The sequence below is a fragment of the Narcine bancroftii genome, chromosome 7 (genome assembly GCF_036971445.1).
Source record: "Narcine bancroftii isolate sNarBan1 chromosome 7, sNarBan1.hap1, whole genome shotgun sequence".
NCBI lineage: Eukaryota > Metazoa > Chordata > Chondrichthyes > Torpediniformes > Narcinidae > Narcine > Narcine bancroftii.
In genome coordinates this window covers 134,656,442-134,683,803 of record NC_091475.1, presented here as the reverse complement: position 1 = coordinate 134,683,803, position 27,362 = coordinate 134,656,442, and the positions used below count along the sequence as shown (strand labels likewise).

The 27,362-nt window shown below is 40.7% G+C and overlaps 1 protein-coding gene across 1 annotated transcript in view; it reads left to right on the top strand.

Annotated features, from left to right (window-relative positions):
- The window catches only part of slc10a2 (solute carrier family 10 member 2), a 45,732-nt gene extending 18,845 nt beyond the window's left edge, over positions 1 to 26,887 (top strand). The window contains exons 4-6 of the mRNA XM_069890712.1: positions 12,877 to 13,052; positions 22,055 to 22,212; positions 25,977 to 26,887. Coding sequence (XP_069746813.1) covers positions 12,877 to 13,052; positions 22,055 to 22,212; positions 25,977 to 26,215 — 573 coding nt within the window. The 3' untranslated portion in view covers positions 26,216 to 26,887. The remainder of the gene's footprint in view (positions 1 to 12,876; positions 13,053 to 22,054; positions 22,213 to 25,976) is intronic.
- Positions 26,888 to 27,362: the final 475 nt, after the last annotated feature.

Genomic DNA, 27,362 nt, shown 5'->3' with positions numbered 1-27,362 from the left:
TCTCTCTTTAAAATGTGTTGAATATATGTATAGATATGAATGGGGATTCTAACCTAGGGAAGAGAAATGTTCTATGATACATTAATCTCACGCTGAAATAAAAGTCTTACAGGGTCTCCCATTCCCCCTGGTTGCATAGCTTGTTCAACCATGGAAATCACCAGGCTGCGTAGACAGGGAATAATACAGAGCAAAATAAGTAGGAGGAATAAAATACCTCCGATGACCCACAAGAAGGTACGCCACCAGGTTCCTCCAAACCATTTGTCCATCCAATTAAATTGTGGGAAAGGATGCCAGGTTTGAACCGGTACATGGGACAATGTACGAATATTATCAGCGATTTTTCGAATGGCTTTTCCATTATCATCAATCTGTAAGCAGCAGTTAGTCAAATTAAGCTTTCCACATACACCTCCTTCCGTGGCTAGGAGATAGTCTAGGGCCAGACGGTTCTGATATATAGCAGAGCGCATTTGACCTTGCTGGGATGCAAGTAATTGCAGGGCTAGAGCTGTTTGATTTGTAACAATTTCAAGGACTGCTTGTAAGCGAATTATGCGATTTAACATATATATAGGAGTACGATAACCCCAGGATCCATCTTGAGCCCATGTAGCGGGACCATAATATTGAATTATGCGTTCTGGAGGCCAATCATCTCTCCATTGTCCCAAATGTACCGTGGTAGAGCGGGGTTGACGATGTAATGTATCAAAAACCTTCACGCCTAATTTATGACCGTGATCGTGGGGTAGGAGGAAAAATTCTGGGCGGATTATTCCTAGGAAACAAGTTCCACTCCACTGTAAGGGAAGACGAGTATAAGCTTTATTACCACATACCCAGAATAATCCATTTGGGGATACTCCATACCCCCTTTCCCAAACTCTTTTAAGAACGGGATTTGATTGGTATGGTCCTGTGATGGTGGAAGTGGTACAATTCCAAAACTGAATACTGCTATTAGACAGGGGTAGGCAATTAGTTTTAAAAACAGTGGATAAGAACCAAGTCTGGGGTTTAGGAAACCAAGTGAAAACACCAGGCGAAATGCGAATCCATACAGCCTTGCAGGGACTTTCTCCTACTGGGTATTTGCCGGCTCGTGAGAGACAATAAAAACCAGAGGGGAATGAATTGAGGGGTTCCCCCCACCAAGGCCATTGTTCTGACATCCGTGGACCCCCGCAGACCCAACAATTGGTTACATTAAAAGTTCCTGCAATTTTAGTTGCCAGATCTACAAAAAGGTTATCTCCCCCAATTGCATTACTGAAACTTACATGGTTATTTGGATGGACTCGAACTAAGTCCGGCTGTCTTAAAGGGACAGGCAATTTCGAGTGTGGAGTGTAACTTTTCATTGGAACAGTACGCTGGTGTATGCAAAACCAGAGTCCATCAGGGCATGGTGGGCTTGAGTCACCCTTCCAACCGTTAAGAGGGAAAGGAGTGGTATTAGGAATCTGTATATAATGACCCATATTATTTCCTTCTTTTTCCACACAAGGGGTATATGGATGTTGGGTGGTATTTTCTGCCCAGCATTTCTCAGGAACTGAGGTATGGGAAATGAAATTACCTTCCTTTCTTCCCCAAATGTGGTCCTGAAACAGGACCACTGTGTCTCTGCATTTCTTACATTTCACACCTGATAAAGACATAGGCAAACTAAGAAAAATCAAAGAACATAACAATAACATTGTGAATTAAGTCTTTTTGCGAAATCGTAAGGTAAGAGGTTTTTCTCCAGGAACACAAGTCCAATCTGAGTTCGTATCAGGGTCCTGAGGCGCCTCTACAGGTCCCTTAAATCTGGATGCGTGTGTCCACCCCTTCTCTCTTGTTCGTGCTCCAGCTTCTGTAGTTAAGAGAACTTGGTATGGACCTTCCCACTGGGGCTGGAGTTTTTCAGTCTTCCAGGTCTTGATGAGAATCCAGTCTCCTGGTTCCACTTTGTGTAAAGAAAAGTCTAGAGGCGGTGTTTGTGCCAATAGTCCTCTCTTTCGTAAATCTGCAAGAGAGCGTGACAGTGCCTGTAAATAGTTCCTAACAAATATATCCCCTTCCCCCAAGGTGGGACACCCCTCAATTGTACTCCAGAAGGGAAGCCCAAACATCATTTCATAAGGGGTCAGCCCTACATCTTTTCGTGGGGCAGTACGAATTCTCAATAAAGCTAGGGGCAGACACTTTATCCAAGGCATTTTAGTTTCCACCATTAACTTTGTCAATTGCATTTTTAGTGTTCCATTCATACGTTCAACCTTCCCTGAGCTTTGTGGATGCCAAGGGGTATGTAATTTCCAAGAGACCTGTAATGCATTACAAATCAATTGCTGGATTTTTGAAGAAAAATGTGGACCTCTGTCTGAGTCTATAGAATCCATTATACCATATCTGGGGATTATCTGCTCTAGGAGGAGGCAAGCTACTGCAGAGGCTGTAGTATTTATTGTTGGGAAGGCTTCTACCCATCGGGTAAAGTGATCTATTATCACCAACAGATATTTCCATCTTTGAACTTGAGGTAACTCTGTGAAGTCGATCTGGATACGTTGAAAAGGGCGTATGGCTAATGGTTGACCTCCCATGGTCCCTGTCCTCATTATCCTCATTATCTTCTTATTAATTTTTGTGCATAGGTAACAATTTTGCACCTCCTGTTGGGCCAAGGTGTAGATTCCCTTACACACATATTCTCGAAGCACTGTGTCACATAAGGCTTGGGTGCCCCAGTGGCTCTGATGATGCAGGTGTTTTAAAATATTGCGAGTTATTTCTTTATTTAGAACCATTCTTCCATCTGGTGTCTTCCATGTTCCATCAGGCAACTGGCTTGCGCCCAGCTGATCCATGTCCTTTTCTTCCTTAGCAGTGAAAATGGGAGCTTTCTTTATGCCTTGCCTTATTGGGATTAAAGTCAGCAAACGGACTTCTTGTTGCATGGCTGCTTTTTTGGCTTCTTCATCAGCCAGTCTGTTTCCAATTGCTGTCGGGTTATCTCCCCTTTGATGGCTTGGTATGTAGACCACTGCTATTTCCTGGGGTAATGTCAAGGCTTCTAAAGTCAGAGTAATCATCTGTTCGTGTGCCAATTCCTTTCCTCTTGATGTAATTAGACCACGCTCCTTCCAGATCTTACCAAAGGTATGCACTACCCCGTATGCGTATTTGGAATCTGTGTAAATCGTTCCAATTTTCTTTGCCAGTATTCTGAGGGCTCTCTGCAAGGCATATAGTTCACAGGATTGTGCTGACCAGCTTCCGGGTAGTCTCGTGGATTCTACTACTTTCCAAGTATTTCCTTCTATTATAGCATACCCATTTCTTCTCATTCCGTCAACACATCTGGCGGAGCCGTCAATGTAGAATTCATATCCTTCTCCCAGCGGAGTATCGCAAAGGTCTTCTCGGGTCTTGGTCTGAAGATCTGTCAACTCGACACAGTCATGCTCCACCTCTCTCTCTGTTTCACTGCCGTATAAAAACTGAGCTGGGTTGCAGCTATTAATTTTTGCAAACTGTAAATCTTCTCCAACCATTAAAATGGTTTCATACTTTAATATGCGAGAATCAGTCAGCCATCGATGGGCAGTTTGTGTTAATAAAACACTCACAGAATGGGAGGTGTACACAGTCATCTTTCCTCCAAAAGTAAGTTTACGTGCTTCCTCTACCAACAGAGCAGCAGCCGCTACTCCCTGGATACACGTCGGCTATCCGCGAGACACTGGGTCCATCATTTTGGAAAGGAAAGCCACTGGGTGTCGCTGACCGCCTTTTTCCTGTGTTAAAACTCCCACAGCTGTTCCTTGGTTATGAGTGACAAATAGCTGGAAGGGCTGTTTTAAAGAGGGCAGAGTGAGTACTGGGGCTCGTGTCAGGCGATGCTTCAAGTCCTCGAATCATCCCTCCTCCTCCTGGGTCCATTTCAATGGATATTCATTTTCATTTGTCAGTTTTTCATACATAAACTTCACCAAAGCTGAGTAGTCCTCTATCCATAACCTACAGTAACCTAAGAGTCCCAGGAATTGTCTTATTTCCTTCTTATTACGGGGTAAAGGCATTCTAGTGATTCCCGCAATCCGTTCAGGGGTAATCCGTTTCTGTCCTTTACTTATCTGGTGTCCCAGATATATCACAGTTCTCTCAACAAACTGTAACTTGTTCCTGGACACCCGTAGACCCTTTTTCCCCAGATAATTCAAGAGTCTAATGGTATCTCCCCTCATTTCTTGTTCCTTGGGTCCTGATAATAGTAAATCGTCCACATACTGCATTAGTTGGGAATCATCAGATTGTGGATAGTCCACCAGGATTTGTTCTAGCATTTGTCCAAACAGGTTTGGAGATTCAGTGAACCCTTGGGGCAATACAGTCCACCGAAACTGTCTCCGTCTACCTGTCCATGGATTTTCCCATTCAAACGCAAACATATCTCTACTTTCCTCTTCTAATGGACACGTCCAGAAGGCATCCTTCAAGTCGATAACACTAAACCACTCATGGTCTGGGGAAATCCGACTCATAATAGTATAGGGATTAGGCACCACTGGGTGGCGGGTCTGAACAATAGCATTCAAACTTCTTAGATCCTGAACTAGGCGATAGGATCCATCTGACTTTTTTACTGGGAGTATAGGGGTGTTATAAGGTGACATGCATTCTTCTAATAGTCCGTCTCGTATTAAAGTCTCAATTACCGGCTGTAGCCCTTTTCTCCCTTCCAAAGAAATAGGATACTGACGTTTCCTTACCGGCTGATGACCTGGTATTAATGTGACATGTAAAGGTGGGATGTCCAGACCTCCTCGATTTCCCTCCTTATACCAGACTCTCTCGTCAATCTGCCGTTCATCCTCTTCCTTTAAAGCGCAGAGGTGGACTCGCACTTCTCCGTCCACAGGGAGAGCACCCAAACCTAAGAGAGCCTGTAAGTCCCTTCCTAGGAGGTTAAATCCAGCCGACGGTAATAACAAGAGGTCTTGTACCCCTTCTCTTTCTTCCAGTTTCACTGTTACTTGGGGAATTATTGATACCATTCTGGAAGCCCCTTCTATCCCAGAAATTGTCAAATTACTTTTTATAGGCTCAGTTCCGATTGGCACAGTTATTACACTACTTCGTTCCGCTCCTGTGTCCACCATAAACACCACCTCTTCTCCCTTGGGACCAATTTTTAGTTTTACCAGGGGTTCCCTCTTATATTTGGTCCCTAACATTTGGAACCCCTGACACCCCTAATCTTCTTCCATAAGTTCGAGGGCACGCAATTCCCTCTTGTATCGGGGGCATTCCCTCTTAAAGTGTCCTTCCTCATTGCAGTAATAGCACTTAACGAACCTCCGGGGTCTTCCCTCTCTTGGATATCTTGGATTGTTTAAAGGAAGGTTTTGTTTTCTTTCCCCTCTGGATTCAGCATTCATCTGTCGGATAGTCTGTACTATAATCTTTGTCGCCCTCTTTTGATCTTCTTCTTCTCTCTGCACATATACTTTTTGTGCCTTTTTTAACAGGTCACTTAGGGGTTTTTCACTCCAGTCCTCCTCCTTTTCTAGTTTCTTTCTAATGTCCTGCCATGATTTGGAAACAAATTCAATTCGAATAAGCTGTTCACCCATTGGTGTACTAGGGTCCACGCCAGCATACTGTTGGACATTCTTTCTCACCCTCTCCAAAAAATCAGTAGGGGACTCGTCTTTCCCCTGGTGGTTCCCAAATGCCTTGGTAAAATTGTGACCCTTTGGCACAGCCTCCCGTATCCCTTTAATTGTCCACTCTCTATATTGTCTCATACTTGCCAATCCCTCGGGTGTTCGTTTGTCCCACCTGGGTTCATTTAAGGAATATTTTTGTTCATGGGGTCTAGGGTCCCCAGGTTGTTCATATTCCCACATGAGGAGGGCAGCCCGTCGAATCATCTGCCTCTCCTGGGGTGAAAATAATGTTCCCATTATTGCCTGCATCTCTTCCCACGTATATGTGTTTGGTCCCAAGAATTGGTCGAGCTGTTCAGCCAGTCCTATAGGATCTTCCAATAACTTTTTCATTTCTTTCTTAAATCCCCGCACCTCTGTACTAGTTAGGGGAACATTCACATATCCCGTTCCCCCTCCCGGTCCTCCCATAGGAACTTCTCTCAGGGGATTTAGGTTTATTGAAAACTTTGATGGTCCTGGACCAGTCTGGGATCTTGTCCAGGGTCGGTTTACCGGTGGAAGTTTAGGGTCCGACTCCCTTAATTCATCCTTTTTTTCCCGGCCCCCTTCGGGGCAATCAGATTCATCACCTTTCCCCTCCGGTAATAAGCTTTCCTCGGGCGCAGTAGGCACCGGGGGAATATAAGGAGGGGGAAGGTTGTCCAGAGGTTCCCATTTCTTTTCTCCCGCTACCCTCAATTTAAAACATTCTGTTAAGGATCCTGGCCAGGGAACCCAACAAAATGCATATGCTGACTCTTCTTGATTCACCTTTGGTCTCGAATTTACATATATGTTTAATGCTTGTCTAACCCAATCCTCATCAGATCCAAATTTCGGCCACCAGACCGAGGAACCTTTAATAGGTTGTTTTGACCAAAGGAGACAATATTGGACCATCTTTTTCTTGTTTTTGTCCCGATATCTTTTACTATCCCAATTTTCAAACATTCTCCCCAAAGGGCTGTCAAGGGGTACTCCCAGGAATTGTCCTGAATTTTCAGACGAGCCCTTAGATTTTGATCCTCCCATTTTCCCACCTAGATCTGTTTATCGTTGCTGAGGACCCTCTCGTTCTGGACCCTACTCCCTTCTTCTCAGACGCCTCGTCGGAGGTACTGTCCCTCCTTCGGTTACCGCTGAGGTTTTCCTGGGGTTGATCCCTCTCTTCTCGGCACTTCGTCGGAGGTGCTGTCCCTCCTTCGGTTACCGCCGAGGTTTCCCTGGGGTCTATCCTAGAGTCCCGCGACAGGGTCCTCACGCTACGACAAAAGATCTATACCTAATCTATTACGTTAGGTTTTTATCCAAACAGGTGTATCCCGTTACACCTGTTACCCAATCCCCACACCACAATCGTAAGTCGTCACTTACCGGTGTCTTCCCGGGGATTGAACCGTCACCCTTCTCCTCTCCGTCTTGTCGTGTCACCCTGTCCGGATACCACTCGCTCAAGCCGCCCGAAGCGACGAGCAAGGGACTAGGAGCCGCTGAACTCAGCGGGGTGCACCGCCTCCGATGTCCCTCTTCTCGCCTCCCCTCACGGCCGGAGTGTAGATCCCGGACGAGCCCCCATTTGTCAGAAATAAAACTTCTCACACATGAGTCTCTTTAAAACTGATGACACGACAAGCTTTATTTACAAGTCTGCAGAGTTGGACTCAACTGGTTTCTCACCAGTTAAGCCCCGATACATACAGTGCATTGATTTTTATACCCTTATTATTTGCCCTTCCCCTTCTTATTAATACTGTTTTAATTGGTTAGTATTACAAAAGCATTCTAAGTATAACTGCATTTTTAATTATCACGTTCGTTACGTACGCTGTGAACTCTACATACACTAAATTCTGTTTCTCACCCTTCTTATCAATCCTTTGTCTCCTGCATGTCTCTCACTATGACCATGAAAAGATAGGTTTAAAAAAACATATTCAGCAGATCCTTTTGTCCTTGACTGCTAGTAAACTCCCTGTCCGTTCTGGCTTCCCTGTTTATGATTAATCATCACATTTTAACTTAAGTCTTTTTAACCTAAATTCTCTATATAACAAGTGGGTTTGTAAAATATGTCTGTGGAAAGCTTCTCTCCTGAGATAGAGACAGCAACATCAAGAAAGGGGAGAGAGCATCTTCAAGCTAGGGTTAATCAAATTGATTATAAAGCAAGACTTTTATCTGATCATTCACCTTATTGATGACATTTACAATGCAAGATAAGGAACAATCTACTTATAGATGGAGACTTAATTCAAAGTTATTTTTTTTTTAATTCTGTGATTTTTTTGTTTGAAGGCAAATTCAGACTTTCTTCCAGATTACACTTATCATGTACCGAATTAGAATTATTTTATGGGATGCAATGAAGGCTTACTTAAGGGGACAAATTATGTTATACTTCTAAAATTAAGAAGGATTACGTGAAAGTATTGGACAAATTAGAAAAAGAGATAACTCGTTTAGAAAAAGATTTACAGGGGTAGGTTTCAGAGGAAAAACGTAGACTTATAAATAAGAAACTTCAGTATAACACATTACAAACATACAGAACAGAGAAAGCAATAATGAGAACTAAGCAGAGATATTATGAGTTGGGTGAAAGGCCTCATAGCGTCCTTGCTTAGCAACTGAAAACACAACAAATTTCAAGAATTATCAATGCAATTAAAACAGTCGAATGTGACTACTTATAAGCCTCTGAAATTAATGAGACTTTCAAACAATTTTATTTTCAGTTGCATAAATCTGAATCACAGAGAAATGATAATAAAATAGAGGATTTTTTTGTCACAAGAGCAAAATGAGTTGGATGCCTCTTTCACATCAAGGGAGGTGGAGGGAGGCATTGAACTCTTTACAAAGTAATAAATTTCTGGGAGAGGATGGTTTTCTGCCTGAATTCTGTAAAGAATTTAAAGATTTATTAATTCCTCCTTTTATGGATGCATTAGAACAGTCAAGAGTAAAGCACACTCTACCAGAAACTTTCTCTACTGCGATAATAATGGTAATACCAAAAAAAGCCAGAGATCCTTTAAACCAGCATCTTATAGACCAATTTCTTTGTTAAATGTAGATTATAAGCAAAAGTTTTAGCTAATAGGTTAAAATTTCTACCAAAATTGATATATATATATATATATGAATCAGACAGGTTTCGTGAAAAATTAGAAAATCTGTAGATAATGCAACTAAGGTTACTAAGTATAATACATTTAGCACAAAAGAGAGGAGACTTAAGTGTAGTAGTGGCTTTGAATGCAGAAAGAATGTGACAGATGAGAGTGGGACATTTTGATTAAAAGTTTTGACAAATTTGGGATATATCTGGTATTTACAGATTGGGTTAAAACTTTATATTATAACCCTAAAGCTAGAGTGTTTACAAATGGGCAGGTCTTAACTTTGTTTCCTCTGACTAGATCTAGAAGGCAAGGATGCTCTTTATCACCTGCATTATTTATTTTACTGATTGAATCTCTTGCAGAATTAATTCAAACTGATTTGGATATTGAAGGGTTTAAGGTTAATCAAGAGAATATGAAATTAATTTATTTGCTGATGATGTTTTGATCTATTTGACAGAGCCAATGCATCTGCTACATAAATTATACTTAAGATTGAAGGACTATGGTAAGGACTCAGGTTATAAAGTAAATAATGAAATAATGCTTCTTACTATAGGGGATTATACCCAGTGTCAACGAGTTACTCAGTTTAAACGGCCGGTGAATGGGATAAAATATTTAGGTATATGGGTAGACAATAAGTTAGAGAATGTATACAAATTGAATTTAATTAAGAAATTTGGTAAGTATTTGAATAAGTGGAAGATTTTGCTAATTACTTTAGTGGGTGGGGTTAATTCTGTTAAAATGAATATATTTCCCAGGATAAGGTATCAATTTCAAACACTGCCAATAACAATACCACATAGGTTTTTTCAAGAATTAAGTAAATATATTAGAAATTTTCTTTGGAAGGGTAAGATGTTGAGAGTTTCTTTAAATAAATTGATGGAAATTCGAATTAGGAAGTATGGAATTACCAAATTTTAAAAATTATCACAAGCCAGTTCAATTGAGATTTTTAACTTCTTTCTTTAATGAGGAAGAACATGGATTAAAATCTAAATTGATAAAATAGGAGAGAGGAAATCGGAGAATTTCATATATAAATGGGAGGCACAGTTATTATTTGGGGAAAGGGAAGCGCCTTGTTGAAACATTTGATTAATATTTGGAATCAAGTAAATGACAAGATTTGAATGAAGAGTGCTGTCTGTTCTAAAATACCTTTGATGCAAAACCATCTTATTCCATTTTCAATGGATAATCAATTTTTAAATATTTGGTTTTGGAAAGGATTTAGATATACAGAAGATTGTTATGTAGGAAGAAATTTAATGTCATTTGATCAATTAAAAAACAAATATGGGATACAAAATAATGCTTTTCTGTTATTATCAATTATGGGCTTAATTAAGAGATAAACTGGGCCCCACAATGTTATTACTGAAATGTGATGATGTAGAAATACTGATATGTAGTAGATATATTAAGAAATGTATTTTGGCCATGTATACTATATTGCAGAGGAGAACTATTAAACAGGAAGGCACATAGGTCCAGAGAACATTGGGAGACAGATTTAAATCTCAACATTGATGAAACAAATTGGTCAGGGTTGTGTCAGGATATCATGACAAAAACTATGAATGTTAGATACAGCCTAGTTCAATATAACTTTTTACATCAATTATATCTCACTCCACAAAAGCTAAATAAACTGAAATCCATTTTGTCTGATCAGTGTTTTAGATGTGGTCAGGAACTAGGTGCTTTTTTACATTCCATCTGGTCTTGTTCTAAAGTGAGACCTATTTGGTCAAATTTGGCAATTTATTTGGAATGGATTATAGGAATTAAATTGCCACAAACTGGAATGTTATTTATATTAGGTAATATTGAAGGTATAACACCTTAATTGAAGCTATCTGCATATCAAAAACAATTTTTAAAGATTGCCTTAGCAGTAGTAAGAAAATGTATAGTAGTGACATGTAAATCAGATACTCACCTGGGTATGGAGCGTTGAAATGCAGAGATGCACAGATGTGTTCCTTTGGAGAAAATCACTTATAATTTGAGAAATAGGTATGACACATTTTTGAAAATCTGGTGCCCGTACTTAAGAATTGAGAGAATTAATTTATAAACCTTTTTCCTTAAACCCCAAACTTCATCAACCTCCTTGAAAATATTAAAAGTTATCAATGATTAATTCCGTGTAATGAGGGGAACCTCCAGCAACCAGGTCTCTACTCTAGTTTCCTATTTTCTTTATTCTGTTTACTTCATTTCTGCTATTCTCTTTCTTTCTTTTACTTTTTCTTGGAATCAGTTTAGTGGGGGGAGAGGGTTGGGATTTATATCATCATGTAATAGCTTTGATACTTATACTTGGTTGTTATATTTTGTACCTGGTTATGATTACATGTTTGGAAAACCTTTTAAATAAAATTTTCCAAAATAAAAAGGGGAGAAAGTTGTCAGAGATGGATCAGGTGAATCTGTTCAAATCCCATTTATTGTGTTTATTCCAAATTTACTTTAATAGAAAATAGAGATCACTGTTAAATTATTCTGTTCCAAAACGTCATAACATAAGAAATAGGAGCAGGAGTAGGCCATCTGGCCAATCAAACCTGGTTCACCATTCAATAAGATAATGGCTGATCTGACTGTTAACTCCACTTAAGTTTATCCACTGTTTCCCAGCACTCTTAATTCCTATATTCTTCAAAAAATCATTGAGGCAACTCTACTGCTTCAATAGTCAGGGAATTCCACAGATTCATGACTGTAGGAGAAGCAGTTACTCCTCAAATTTTACATTTAAATTTTTTTAAATGTAAACATACATCATGGTAATAGGTCCTTCAAGCCCACAAGCCTGTGCTGCCAAATTACACCCAATTGACCTACAACGCCTCCTCCCCAAAAAAAGACCCACTGTACATATCTATGAATTTTTCAGATGACATCCTCCAATTCTGGTCTTGGAATATCATACATAATATTTCTAAGACAAAAGAAATTCCTATGTACATGATGAAGGATCTTGCCCTGATGTTATATAGGAGAAAGATTTCCTGATGTAAATCATGTGAATTCACTAAAACTAATCTTTCATAATTAAAGCCATTCACATCAGGGATTGCCTGCCTCTGATCAGTTCATGTGAGGCCCTCAGGATTCAAACACTACATGTTGATGGCTTCCTGCACTTTAATTGCATTGTACTATTTGTACACTTCTACTTTCACACCAAAGTCTGCCCCAGTATTCTGACAATGGCACCAAAGTTACCAGATCAAATATGGAACAGCAGAGACAAACCTAAAATTTATTGGATTGAACCACTGAAATATTGACCTTTTAAGTATTTCTGGATATTTCAGAAATATTGACCAACATTTTAGAATGTTGTCAAATGTAGGGTAATATTCCAGCTTACATTATTAGCACATCAAAAGCTCAGGCACAAGTTATTTGCAATTTCAGGGAATTTCCAAACTATCAATATACCTTTCATCTGGCAATTCTTCCTAATGCAATACATCAGAAAACCATTTTTATTATTAATGGCATGTACTGTTATGCTTTCCTTGAAAGCCATTAAGGCAGACTTCCAATTAATGCAATTGGTGTGATGAAACCTTTCTGGGTTGACCCTGCTGTCACTGGCCTGCTCGTGACTCCTGCCCCTTTCTCCCCTATAAAGGCTGCCATGCCACAAGCCTGCCCCCAGTTTGAGTCCGGGTCAGTGTGAGTGACCAACACAGGGATGCCGTCCATCTCTTGCAAATTGAAGCCTTCAGTTTTGGCAACTTTCAGTCTTTGTGTAATTGATCGTTCATCAATTGGTGTAAAGTGATTTTTTTTACAACATTGAAGCCAAGTGAAAAATAATTATTATAATGCAAAAATATCAATTATTGGATTTCAAGTTAACTGTTTTTATCATGGCAGGTTTCAATAGCATTTCCACCTCCTACCTCCTATTTCTCCTTGTCTCATTTAAAAATAAATTGTTCATTGTTTTTTTTAAATGTGTATATCTTTCTGCTTTAGTCTTCTAATTCCAAAATAATCTATTGTCCTAGATTGGCTCTATCACTGGAATTTTCCTCATCGTTGGTATAGCTGTGGCTGGTGGCTTGCTATATAAAGGATCCTGGGCAACAGCTCCTTCTTTGTGGATCATTGGAACAATCTATCCAGCTCTGGGTTATGCACTTGGATTTATTTTGGCTCGTATTGGTGGTCTACCTTGGTTTAGGTACAAAAACTTTGTAAAATTATTGATCAAGCATTACAACTGATAATCCATCTTCTTGAAGAAATGTAAGTAGAAATAGATGGAAGCAGCTGCAGGCAAAAGAAGCCATTGATATTTGTCTCATATCCTTCCATAGGATCAAAATGTAACAGAAAAACAAACATAACCAGAATAAGGAGAGAGGCAAGGAAAAGCACCTGCAGAGAGGAGTGATAGTTGCAATAATTATTTCAGATGTGCAAGATATGTTAAAGCAGTATGAAGTGAATAAATGAAGCTGAGGGAAAATGTAACAAAATAAAAAAAACTTGTAAATATGCAAAACATTTTTGTCAGATTCAATACAGCCTCAACTCTGCAAACATAGTTTTGAAGTGGCAGAGTATTTTGAAACCACTTGAAAAACTAGAGGTGAGCAACAGGAATAGGAAGAACAGACTTAAAATTAAAAGCCAAGGGTAATTAAAATGGATACTGGAAAACTACAAAGGTCGTGCTCACATTTTAATTTGATCCTGAAATTATGTTTCCCATCATTAGCCAATAGTTGCATCTTCTTTGCATTCTTGTTAACCCAATCTACAATTCACTCTTTGCAGCTATTTATTAATTCCTTCCAGTTTTTGTTTTTGTCTGGAAATTTCTTCATTGGATTAGGTTCAGGTTCCTTTAAAGCAGGGGTGGCTGAACTTGCTTAAGAGCCACGATAAACTTCAGATGTTTGAGTTGCAACAAACGTGATTGCAAGCCACGTGTAGACAGCCGCTGCCATCGATTGCACTGCATCCACTGCAATTGCATTGCAGCCACCGTACTCGAAACAGCGCTCTGCACATACACGAGCTCCACAAAGGGGCAGGGGGTGAAAAAACAGGTTTTGGCACAGAATGTTTGCCATGTAAGAAGTTCTCTCTCCTGTGTGTACAAAGTAAACAGTAGTCTCAATAGTCATCTTGTTATTCAGCACACAATAACAAACATGGTGTCAGAAGCGGGATCATGAGCGTGCCAAGCTTGAACCCTTCCTACCAACCAAAAGTGAGTAACCAACACCATGTTGCAGCATTTCTGCATTCGTCATAATGGCAGATGGATTTAGACAGCCTGACCCACTCATATTTGAGGGCAATGTAGCTGAGAACTGGCATATTTTTGAGCAAGAGTACAACATATTTATTGCAGCAGCACACAGTGACAAGCCTGCCTGCACCAGAGCAAATATTTTATTGAATTTGGTGGGTCTGGAAGCCAATGAAAGGGAGAGGTTATTCATGTCTGCAGATGAAGTGCGCTAAAGGGAACACATTACCTGCCAGGTTGAGTCGAGAGAGGACCCCAAGTGTCTAAAATAAAAATTCAGGGAAATGTGCAACCCAGAGAGAAATGTAACGATGGAGAGACACGTTTAACACTAGAGACCAAAAGCCTGGCAAATCAATTAACTTATGTCAGTGATTTGGAAATCAGGGCAAAGACCTGTAGCTTTGGACCCTGTGAAAAATTAAGATGGTCTGTGGCATTCGTGATGACAGTATGAGGAAGGCGCATCTGCACAACAACGACTTAACGCTAGCTAAGGCCAACTCTACCTGTTTGGTTTACAAAACCATGGAGAATAGCAGTTTGCTAGCCCATCCCAGAACCATGCCACGAATATTTATGCAGTCCAAACAGGACCAGTGAACAGACAATGGCTGGAAATCAGGAGGAAAAGCCAGCCAGGCCATGCCACACTCTCATCCAGGAGAGAGGGCATCAACTGTGGAGGTGACCACGTGGCAAGACGAGAAATGTGCCCAGCGTTCGACCAGCAGTGTAGAGCCTGCAGAAAATAGAACCATTTCAGGAGATGCTGCAGAGCCAGGCAGCAAACCAATGCCAGGCCCAGACCTAGGAAGACTCGAGCTGGAGCAAGGGGAAAGCAACACAGATGATGAGTACTATATTGTGGGCTGACTCTACGGACACCAGGGAACTCAGCAGAAATGCAAATCAGTGGAAAAAACAAAGTCTTCTTCACTATGAAAGTCAATGACAAAATGGCAGAAATGACGGTCGACACAGGAGCAAAGTGCAACATCAAGTAGCGAAGACATTCAATCAGCTGAGGAAAACAGAACAGATTAAGCCATGTGTCAGGTCAATGAATCTAATGGTGCAGGAATGCTGCAGGATGAAAGCCAACGGCACGGTGAAGCTGCCGTGCTACATACAGGGACAGTTACACATACTAATGTTCTTCGTAGTCCACGAACATGTCATACCTCTGTTGAGCCTGATCACATTCAAGGACATGGGACTTGTTTAGCAGAGTACACTAAATAGACCCCTCAGAAAATGATGTGTCCATGAGAAATTTTTCAGAATATGGCGACCATTCCACAGACGAGCTGTGGAAGTTGCTAGTAGCATTTTCCATACAGCTTGACCCAGAAGTGAGACCTGTGGTTTGTCTAGTGCACAGTATACTGGTGGTGATGAAAGACAAGGTCATGCTGGACAGAAGGCAAGACCTGGGTGTGATTACCCTGGTCTTCGAGCCAACCGAATGAGTGTCCTCCACGGTGGTTGCCAAGAAGAAAGACAGGCAAGAGATCTGGATAAACCCATGAAACTTCAATACAGGCCTAAAGAGACCGCACCATCCGATACACAACGTGGAGGAAGTTGCCACACAAATGGCCGGTGCAACTATGACCTCAGCTCTAGACACGAAAACTCCTTCTGGCAGACCAAGTTTGACTACAAATCGTCATCTCTGACCACATTTAACAATGGGTTTGGTCGATACAGATTTCTGTGGATGCCCTTCAGGATCAATTCGGCCAGCGAAATATTCCAGAGATCCATCACAAATTTTTGCTGGGTACCCCTGCACCATCGTAGTCAACGACGTACTCATGGGTGTCAAGAATTTAGAGCATGATGCAAATTTAAAGAAGATACTTGACCGAGCCAGGAAGGTGAAGCTTAAGCTCAACCCCCGGTAGTGCAAATTCCAACTGAATCAGGTCAGCTGTGTAAGTCATGTGTTTACTAGCAGAGGCCTGAAGGAGGACCCCTTGAAAATAAAGGCAACCAGTGAGATGCCAGTGCTGGTGGTCGAGACACCCTCCAAGGATTCCTTGACATGGTTAACAACTTGGGTAAGTTCATTCCGAACTCAAGCAAACTTATAGCTCCACTGAGACAGCTCATGCACAAAGATCTGGAGTGGACATGGCACGAGCAGCAACAGAACACATTCGATGCTTTAAAGAGGCATATGTCATGCCCACCAGTTTTGTCATACTTTGACATATGAAGACTAGTGCTGCTGACCTGTAACGCATCGCAGAATGGCCTAGGTGCAGCATGCCTGCAAGATGGAGCACTGGTGGCCTATGCATCAAAGTCACTCACTGACATGGAAACTAGGTACGCACAGATCAAAAAGGAGTTATAGGCAGTGGTTTTTGCCTGTTCCAAGTTCAATGACTACATCTATAGGGAACCAGTGATCATAGAGTCCAACCTTTTACCCCTGGTCACAATTGAAGAAGTCAATACATGCAGCATCAGTGAGGTTGGAAAGAATGATGCTTGGACTTCAGAAGTACATCACTTTGGTATACAAGTGTGGGAAAGAGTTGCACCTAGCCAATGCGCTATCCTGTGCCCCCAGAAAATGCATGGTCCAATAGGTTGAAGAAGAGGACACTTTTGATGTGATGATGGCCATGCACATTTCCTTGTCCCAGTTAGAGGAACTAAGAAGACACATGCCTGAAGACATCACTTTAAGGACCCTAGGTACTTTTATCAGGGGTGGTAGGCCAGACAAGCAGCGCCGCCTGTCACCATAAGTGTAATCCTACTTCCCATTCCATGACAAGATACTTTTCAATGAAGGAATCGTAATGAAGGGCCAGAGAGCAGTAATCCCGAGTTCACTGCAAAACATATACATTGGTGTCCTGCACAGAGGGCATCCGGCAGCGGAGGCAACAAAATGAACAGTGAGAGACATAGTTTTTTGGCCAAGATGGCCAAAAACATTGATCAAGAAGTGCAAGCTTGCTCAGTGTGCAACAGCACTAAACCACACCAGCAGAAGGAGCCACTGCAGCTTCACCCTGTGCCAGACCTACCTGGTCACCATGGCAACAGGCATTTTAGAATAGCAAAGTCAGCAATACTTGGTACTAACTGATTTGTACTCGGGATGGTTTGAAATAGACCCGTTTCATGACGCTACCTCCTCAGTGGTCATAACCAAGCTAAAAAGACACTTCTCAGTGCATGGGGGACCTCACACTCTGCTATCAGACAATGGCAGATAATTCACCAGTGTAAGATTGAGACTTTGCAGTAGCATGGGACTTCACCCACATAACCAGCATCCCAGAATATCCACAGTCGAATGGGTTGACTGAAAGAGCTGTAGAAAGCACAAAACAGCTCATGGAGAAGTCTCACAGGGAGAAGACAGACATATTCCCCACTCTGCATAACCTGAGGAACTTCCCTCATGAAGCCACACTGGGCTCTCGAGTGCAAAGACTAACGTCAAGACAGATGCGGATGACTCTACCAGTGGCGAGGAGGCTTCTGGAGCCTCAATTGAAGAGCCCGCAAGAAATCAAGGCTCAGCTGCTGAGCAAAAGACTAGCACAGAAGAAATGCTATGACAGAACAAGCCGACTGCTCGAACCATTGGTAGAAGGGCAGGTCATCAGAATGCAGACTCCCCAGGGCCACGACCCAGGTTGTACCTGCTCCAATCAGAAGGGAGGGTGTACAAAAGAAACCAATGACACATCCTTCCAGTAAGGGAACCACTCCCAACCCAAACTAATCCTGACGAGACTGTGTTCCAGGATTTGGAGAGTGAGCCTGAGATTGGCAGGCCTCCCCAGTGACCACCCATGAGACAATGGACAACACATACTCTCAGGCTGAGCCACCCCAAGCTCCACATCCACAGAGGGCTACTACAGGACACCCTTTGGACATACAGTATCTGTAAATGCATCTGAAGTATAGAAACCGAACTGGGTTGGCTGTTTTGTCACTTGAATGTAATCAATGTATAGCATTAGCTTGAACTATGGTACATGGGGAGGTTGCTCAAGAAAGAAGGTGTAGGCAGCTGTTGCCATTGATTGCTCTGCACCGGCTGCAATTGTGTTACAACCACCATACTTGCAACAGCGCTCTGCGCAAGTGCGAGGTCAGCGAAGGGGCGGGAATGAAAAACCAGGCTATGTAAGAAGCTCCCTCTCCTGTGTGTACAAAGTAAATAGTTTGCTTAACATTATTCTCAGTTGTTTTGTTATTCAGATTGCAATAACAAACACCACGCCCACTAAATCTACCATTGTGAGCAGCAGCTCATACAATTCCTGTCTCAGTCAACATACCATTAATGCCATTGTATAGGACTCGCCAAGGCAAATAGCGCCTTTGGAAGACTACACAAAAGAGTCTGGAAAAACAACCAACTGAAAAACCTCACAAAGATAAGCGTATACAGAGCCGTTGTCATACCCACACTCCTGTTCGGCTCCGAATCATGGGTCCTCTACCGGCATCACCCACGGCTCCTAGAACGCTTCCACCAGCGTTGTCTCCGCTCCATCCTTAACATCCATTGGAGCGCTTTCATCCCTAACGTTGAAGTACTCGAGATGGCAGAGGTCGACAGCATCAAGTCCACGCTGCTGAAGATCCAGCTGCGCTGGATGGGTCACATCTCCAGAATGGAGGACCATCGCCTTCCCAAGATCGTGTTATATGGCGAGCTCTCCACTGGCCACCGTGACAGAGGTGCACCAAAGAAAAGGTACAAGGACTGCCTAAAGAAATCTCTTGGTGCCTGCCACATTGACCACCGCCAGTGGGCTGATAACGCCTCAAACCGTGCATCTTGGCGCCTCACAGTTTGGCGGGCAGCAACCTCCTTTGAAGAAGACCGCAGAGCCCACCTCACTGACAAAAGGCAAAGGAGGAAAAACCCAACACCCAACCCCAACCAACCAATTTTCCCCTGCAACCGCTGCAACCGTGTCTGCCTGTCCCGCATCGGACTTGTCAGCCACAAACGAGCCTGCAGCTGACGTGGACTTTTTACCCCCTCCATAAATCTTCGTCCGCGAAGCCAAGCCAAAGATAGGATGACTAATGTAAAGGATGACCCTGGAATTTCCACCCGTAGGTTTTGAGTGATACCCTTTGTATAAGACAACTCACAAATCTGGCACTTACCACTGACCAATGGATGTTGTTAAAAGCAAATCACATTATTTTATTAACAAATGATCATTTAAAGGGTTAAATTTTATTTGGATATTTTAAAATACACCACTCTCAGCTCCTGTAAAAGGCCATTTAAAGCCTGTACAGACCCATCAGTAGTGGCGCGGGGTGGATGGACCCTGTGGAATAGTGCCGAGACCATGCAAATAACTAACAGGGCATGCGCAAGATTGCATCAGAGGCAGCAGGAAGATGACAGCAGTGTTGCAACTTCATCATCAAAATAAAAATGTTAGACCCTTTGTATATGATGACCTAATTTTATGGTGAAAAGTTTGTTTCAGATCGTCCTATACAACAGTATTTCCCTGAGCGTACATGATCCGTCAAAGAGTCACATGTGGCTCATGAGCTGTGATTCCCCCCTCTCCCATTTTATAGTGCAAAATTTATTACTCAATAAAAGATAAATTTTCAGTTAAATTTCCTGACAGATTGAAACTAATAACAAATTAAGACTGCTATGTTCTTTTTCTTTTCTGATTTTAACTTGAAAATTTCTAGTCTATTTCAGGTTCCTTTTTTATTCTGTGCCAATTACTTATGCTCTGCACAAATTTGCTCAACTGCATTAAATTTCACTTGACATTGCTCTGTCCATAAACTAATCTAGCAAGGGTTTGGGATCCAAGATGGAGAGAGGGACTAAAAAAGTTAAGGATAGCAAGAAAGGCAAAGGAAGTGAATTGAAACAGAACAGGGTGGTGGTGGATAAGAATCAGGGTAAGATGGGTACATTTCATAGTGTTTATTTTATCCCAAGATGTCTGACAGGGAAGCTAACAAGTTTAGGGCGTAGAGAGGTTGGATAATGTAGCCATAATTAAGACATTGTTGAAGGAGGACCAGGATTGGTAGCTTGATGCTCTGAGATTCTGTAGTTACAGGCATCACAGGAACAGTGGAGGGAGGGATATAGGGGTTGCAATATTAGTCAAAGAAGGTATCACAGCAGCCTTTAGTGAGGATATTGCTGGAGAATGATCATGTGAGGCAGTGTGGGTGGAAATCAGGAACCGAAAAGGAGCAGTCACCTCAATGGGTGTACGCTATAAGCCAAACAGTCACCAGGAGCTAGAAACTCAAATATGGAGAGTTGCTGAGGTCTGTACAAGTAGAAAAGCTACTATTGCAGATGATTTCAAATTCTCAACAATGACTGGGAACGCCAAAGTGTGATGGATTGTCCAGGAGAACTTTCTACAGCAATATGTGGATAGACCTATTGGGGAAGGGTCACTATTGGAATTCTTGCTGGGCAAAGAAACTGGTCAGTTAACTACTGGTGGTTATTTTGGGACCAATGACAACAAACTTTATTAGTGTTTAGATAGTTGTAGGAAAGGATAACACTGATCCTTAATTTAGAATCCTTAATTGAGGCAAGGTTAATTTCAACATGATTAAGTGGGAGTTATCAATAGTTGATTGTCGCAAATGTTAGAGAGAAAGGGCATGGCTGCCAAATGGGAAGCATTTAAGAATGTGAAAAGTTCAGGATGAGTATTCCCAGTCAGGTAAAGAGCAGAAATTGCAACATTAAGGAATCTTGGTTAACGGGAGATAAGCGGCAAGTGTTTCACGAGGACTTCCTCGGATCAATACCCAACATTCCCTTAAAATTTCTTATGCCGTTCTTTCCTCTTCTTTCGCCTGTTTCTTATTTCTTATGCCGTTCTTTCCTCTTCTTTCGCCTGTTTAGCATGTGCTTCTAAAGGTTGAAGTACATGACATGGATTGGCTATTCACTCTGAAGCTGTAGATCCACTGATTCTGCAGTTGTTATATTTTTCTTACTTTCATATTTTCATCTTTTATATTTCAGTTTTATATTTATTGCATACAATTTGGATCAGTCAGATACAGTACCTATAATTAAACCCTCAGCCAAGAAGTCAAATCTAATTCTTCAGTAAATCATAAATAGTGTAATGTCTAATACTACATTAACTCTGAACTCTTAATACTTCATTAGAATGCTTACAAGTTTCCAATTCATATTATAACTACTGTCAGTGTGGTATTTTGTGGGGTTTTTTTATGCAAGAAGTATTTTCTGCACTTCCCATTCATTGCTTTGTAAAGACATGTATACTTTAGGTAGTGTGTGCAAATCAGTACTGTATAAAGTTCCTATTTGGCTTTAGCATATTTAGCAAAATGATTTTGAAAAAAAAATCCAGATTCTTAGACAGCACTTTAATCCCCCACATTTATGATGGGTGCTCACCTCATTTATCTTAGCCATTTCAAGTTTTGACAGTTCAAGTATTTAGAGTTCTTTTTAATATAATGTGATGTTCCCTGTTTGAACCACCACTTCAGACAAAATACATTCCAGATCCCAGTCACAGTGAGGAAAAACATTTGGATCCACTGTAATTGTATTTTTAACCCTCTGCCCTTAACCAATGACCACTTTTAAACATCTCTGCTTTTGGCAAGTTTCTACCTTATTTATGCCCTTCATATTTATGTACATCTCTCAGGTCTCCCCTCTGCCTCCTCCTCCACTCCAAGGAAAATGATAATTGAACTGAAAATCCATCTTCCTTGCAATCAGATGTAATTTCTTAACTTTATGTAGCATCTTGGCAATACTTTCTAATGAGATCACACATTTGATCTTCTGGAAATACCACACAACGTATGTGGCACATCACTAGTCTGGGATCTTTAATTCAACATGTTTCTCTATCTTGCAGATGTCGTACGGTAGCTATGGAAACTGGTGCACAGAACACTCAGCTCTGCACAACCATAGTCCAGCTCTCCTTTTCACATGATCAGCTGGTGCTCATGTTCACCTTTCCTCTGATCTACAGTGTTTTTCAAATATTGTTTGCAGCTATATTGATTGGAAGTAAGATTTTATTTCTTTACCTTTACAAAAAAGCATTGGCTAGAATTAAAAGTAGCTGGGAATTGGTTATCAGAAAGGGTGCAAGAGCACAGAAAAGAAGCATGTTGTAGGTAACAAAATAGTGAGACCATAGTACTGTAATGAGATGAGATTTTGGGGAGTGCTGGGCATGCAATTGGTTTCATCCAAATCAGACTAAAAGCAAACTTTTTGCAGAGAAGATAATTCAGGTATTGCTGGAGGATTTAAATTATAAGAGGGAGGTAATGGGAAATGAGAAATAGAGCAAATTTAGAATGTAAAAATAATAGATTTTGAAAAGAAATATTATAGTACTTTAGGGGATAGTACATTATGCAATACATTATGGTTATCATGTATTTTCTATCAAGTCCTGTGTTTATCGGGATCCTGATATTAACAGATTTAATCAAGAGGAATATAAAATTAATCTATTTTCTGATGATGTTTTTGATTTATTTGACAGAACCATTAGGTTCTGTACATAAATTATATCTAAGATTGGAGGAATATGGGAAAGTATTGGGCTATATAATAAATTTGGATAAAAGTGAAATTATGCCCTTCACTGTAGGGATTATACTCAGTGCCAAAGAGATACCCAATTTAAATGGCCAATGAATGGAATATTTAGGCATACGGGTAAATAATAAATTAAATAATTTATATAAATTGAATTATTTACTTTTACTTCAGAAAATTGGTGAAGATTTGAATAAGTGGATGACATTATCAATTAACATTATTGGGTAGAGTTAGTTGTATTAAAATGAATATATTTCCTACAGTACAATACTTACTTCAAACATTACCAATAATGTTACCACAAATGTTTTTTGAAGAGTTAAATAAATATATAAGAAAGTTTTTCTGGAAAGGTAAGATGTTGAAGGTTTCTTTAGATAAACTGACTTGGAAGTTTGAGTTAGGAAGCTTACAGCCTCCAAATTGTAAAAATTATAAGGCAGCTTAAATGAGGTTTCATTTTTTGAAGACGGAGAGAAGTCAGCATGGATAAAAATAGAAATTAATAAAATAGAAGAGAATATCAGAAAACCTTCTATATAAATGGGAACCAAAATTAATATCAGGGGAGCACATCCTTTCTTAAATGTGTAGCCCAAAACTGCTCACAATACTCCAAATAATGTCTTACCAGTGCCTTATAAAGCCTCAACATCACATCCCTCCTCTTGAATTAGAATCCTCTTGAAATGAATGCCAGCATTACATTTGCCTTCTTCACTACCAACATACGAGTTTACCTTCAGGGTGTTCTGCATGAGGACTCTCAAATCTCTTTGCATCTGGGAATTTTTAATTTTCTCCCTATTTCAAAAATAGTCTGCCCATTTCTTCTACTCAAGTGCATGACCATCTACTTTCCAAATTGTATTAATTAGCCCTTTTCTGCTCATTCTCCTAATTTCTCTAAGTCTTCCTGTTCCCTCCCTGTTTCCTCAACACTACCTGCTCCTCTACCTATCTTCATATCATCTGCAAACTTGGCCACAAAGTGATTCATTTCATAATTTTAATCATTAATATATAACATAAAAATAAGCTGTTCTAACATTGACTCCTGTACAACACCAGTAGCAATTGGCCACCAACCAGAATATGATCCCTGTATTCTGACTCTCCATTGAAGAACATTCGATGTCCTCCTCCTTCCCCTCTACTGCCATCAACTCAGCCCCAACCAACATTTTGTCTATTTCCAGCACATCCGCCCTGGCCCCCTCCACTCCTAGATGGAAAAAAGACACGAGTTCCTTTGTCCTCACCTTCCACCCCACCACCCTCCGCATACAACATATTACCTCCATATTTTCTGCCACCTACAACATGGTCCCACCACCAGACATCTCCTCCTCTCTTCATAGACCGCTCCCTCCAGGATACCTTAGTCCACTCATCCCTTCTCACTAAATTCCCCTTCAGTACCTATCCCTGTGACTGCAAGAAGTGCTACATTTGTTCTCTTCCCTCACCACTATTCAGGCCCCAAACAGCCCTTACAACATGTATAAATCTGTAGTGTTTATCTACTGAAGCTCATGCTCCTGTTGTGGCCTTCTCTACATCGGAGTCGAGATGCAGACTAGGAGATCATTTAGTTGAGCACCTTCGATCTGTCCGTTAAAATAACAGGGACCTCCCAGTGGCCAACCATTTTAATTCCACACCCCATTTCCACACCGGCATGTTTGCCTATGGCTGCATGCAGTGCCAAACCAAGGTTACTTGCAATTTGGACAAACATCTAATATTCCACCTGGGCACTCTCTGACCAGATGGCATTGAGTTCACCAGTTTCCATTAGGTCCTTCTCCCATCTCTTTATCTTTTGGTTGCCTTTCCTCCAGTTCTCCATCCCCCTCCCACACCCTGCAGAGCTACCCCCTCCCCCTACTCAGCTTTTTTTTTCTCTTCTGCCCTCCCACCCATGATCTCTTGCTAGTTGGTCTGTGCTCCTCTATTTGCCCCTTCTTCCCTCCTCTCTTCTCCTCACTCCATCTTTTTATTCAGGTGCCTGCATGCTGTTTGCTCATACATTGCTAAAGGGCTCAACCCCAGAAAGTTGGTTACCCAATGCTTCCTCTGCATGACCTGTTGAGTTTCTCCAGCACTTCATAGTATAAGATGATGTAGTTATTCTGGTAAGAACAAATGCTCAAGAAACCCATCAGTCTTTTTTTTAATTAAAGAGGCTAATCTAAAAGCATACTGCTCATATATATGAAGTTTTCTTGGCCACAATTCTACTTTAACGCCATGCTAAACTCCCCATTTTTGAGCTCTCAAATCACCAGAGAAATCTGATGTGGAAGCAGCAAAAAACTGCATTGCAAAGCATACTCATAACCTCACCTACCCTCGCCTCCAGCTTAGTCTCTTTCAATGTTCACGAAGTGTAACACCCATTCCCAACTCCACTGAACCTGTACAGAGATCAAGCTGCTTGCAGATCTCATCATATGGTGCACTCCATGATCACATCCATCAGAATCAAGTATCAGGCCCGCTGCTGACCTACATCAGATGTCAATCTATCCAAAGACTCAAATAAAAATTATATTTATAGCCTAAACCTTGCTCCTTTGGTACTGCCATTGATGCATCAAGAATTTTACACACTTCCATTTGGCACTCTGCTCAGGAATTCCCACATGCTGAAAACAAATGTACTAAAGATGCTAAAAGTACACAATGCAGATGTTAGAACCTAGAGGAAAAAAAACTAAACTGCTGCATCCACAGAGGGAAATGGGCATTCAACATTTCAGGTCCTGAAGCAGTTTTAGCCCAAAGTACCAAATATCCATTTCCCTCTATGGATGCCATCCAAACAGTGGAGTTAATCAGCAATGGGTTTTTTTTTTGCTATAGATGGTGCAAGTCTGAAATAAAAAGAAAATGCGAAAAATACTCAACAGATCAGGGAGCTCCCTGGAAAGAGAAAGAGTTAACAATTCAGGTCCTAAACCAAGAGCTTGCAGCCTGATATGTCAAAGCATTTTTCCTCTCCACATGAAACTGCATTTCTAATTTTTACTTTTATTTCAGATTTCTAGCACATGCTGTTTTTCGTTATTATTTCCTTTGAGTTGACTTCCATTCTTGTCTGATGGTGGCTTTGAAATGCCACATCAAATAGGCCTTTTAAATTGTCATAAAAAAATGATTGTCCATATTTACTTTCAAAAGTACATATTTTAACATTTTTATACATCTCACAGTTTATCAAGTCTATAAACGGTATTACAAGAGAACCACATGTGACAGTGATGAGCCAGAGGATGAAGAAAATCGAATCACATCCTGTGCATTTACAAATGGAGGATTTCAATCAGATGAAGAAGTATCCAAAGGGGACTCCAACACAGAAGGAAAATTACACAATGGCATTTTGAAGGGAGGACTCCCAATAGAAGAAAAGTTGCCAAACAATGTCCTTGACACAAATACCAACCTGTAAGGATTTTGCTTAATATGCACATTTGATCACGATAAATTTTCCCTTAGGGACACTAATGTAGTTTCCTATTTGAAAGAATCTGCATGACATGAAAAATCCCCAGCTTCATCCTTCAAGAATCTTTGATGAAGGGGAAAGAAATACCTCACAGGAGTAGTTCTGAAATGATAGCCTGGCCAGGATCAATATATTGGAATGAAGCCTCACAACTACCACCTATTTTTATTTCCTGCCACTTCACCTTGGTTTTTCCAGAATATAAATGTTATAAAATTTTAACAAGTGAAAATAAGAAATTGGAGAAAGGAAAACAGAATGAGCTAAGTAAAAATGGCAAGTGACCTCTTTGATTTTTAGTTTCAGTGTCTGTAATCAGTGGGGTACAACACATCACAAGATCACAAGAAAAAGGAACAGAAGCAGGTTATTTGGCCCATCGAGTCTGCTCCGTGAAAGCTCCCTGAGCTAAACTGTTCTCACATCTAGTTCCAAGTTCCAGCCTTGTCCCATATCCCTTGATACCCTGACTAATTAGATAACTATCAATTTCCTCTTTAAATTCCCTAATAATGATTTTTTTTGGAGACACACCAAACTTGTTTTGAAACTATCAACAACTCCTCTTAATATTAAAACTGTCCCATCAGTTACATTTGACCAAGTGAGAGAACAAGAGACTTAGTAAATGATATGCAGTTTGTTTTTTTGCAGTCACCTCATGAGAGAGAAAAAATTTTGAAAAAAACTAAAAGCTTCAACTTAGTGTGACATCAAATTATCAATCCTTGGATTATAATTTATGAATACTAGGTAGAATGAAAAAAATAAAATGCTACTGATTTCAGATCTAGCTAGTCTTCACACCTAACAGATAAGCAGTTACCTGCTGGAAGACCAATGAAAAACTTGTATTTAAATCAGAGTTGAAGCAGGACTGCTCACTGCTATGGTAAACCAAAGCCATTCCTAAATTCTACACTTGGAGATTAACATTTAACAGGTACGACACTCTTGTAGTTTAAGGATAATTATTTAAGTTTGAGATTCTGTACGGCATAACAAGTCGCAGAAAATACATTGACTTTTTGCTGTAGATAAAAGAATAAAATATTGATAGCAATCTTCAAAATTATATCCATCTTGTACA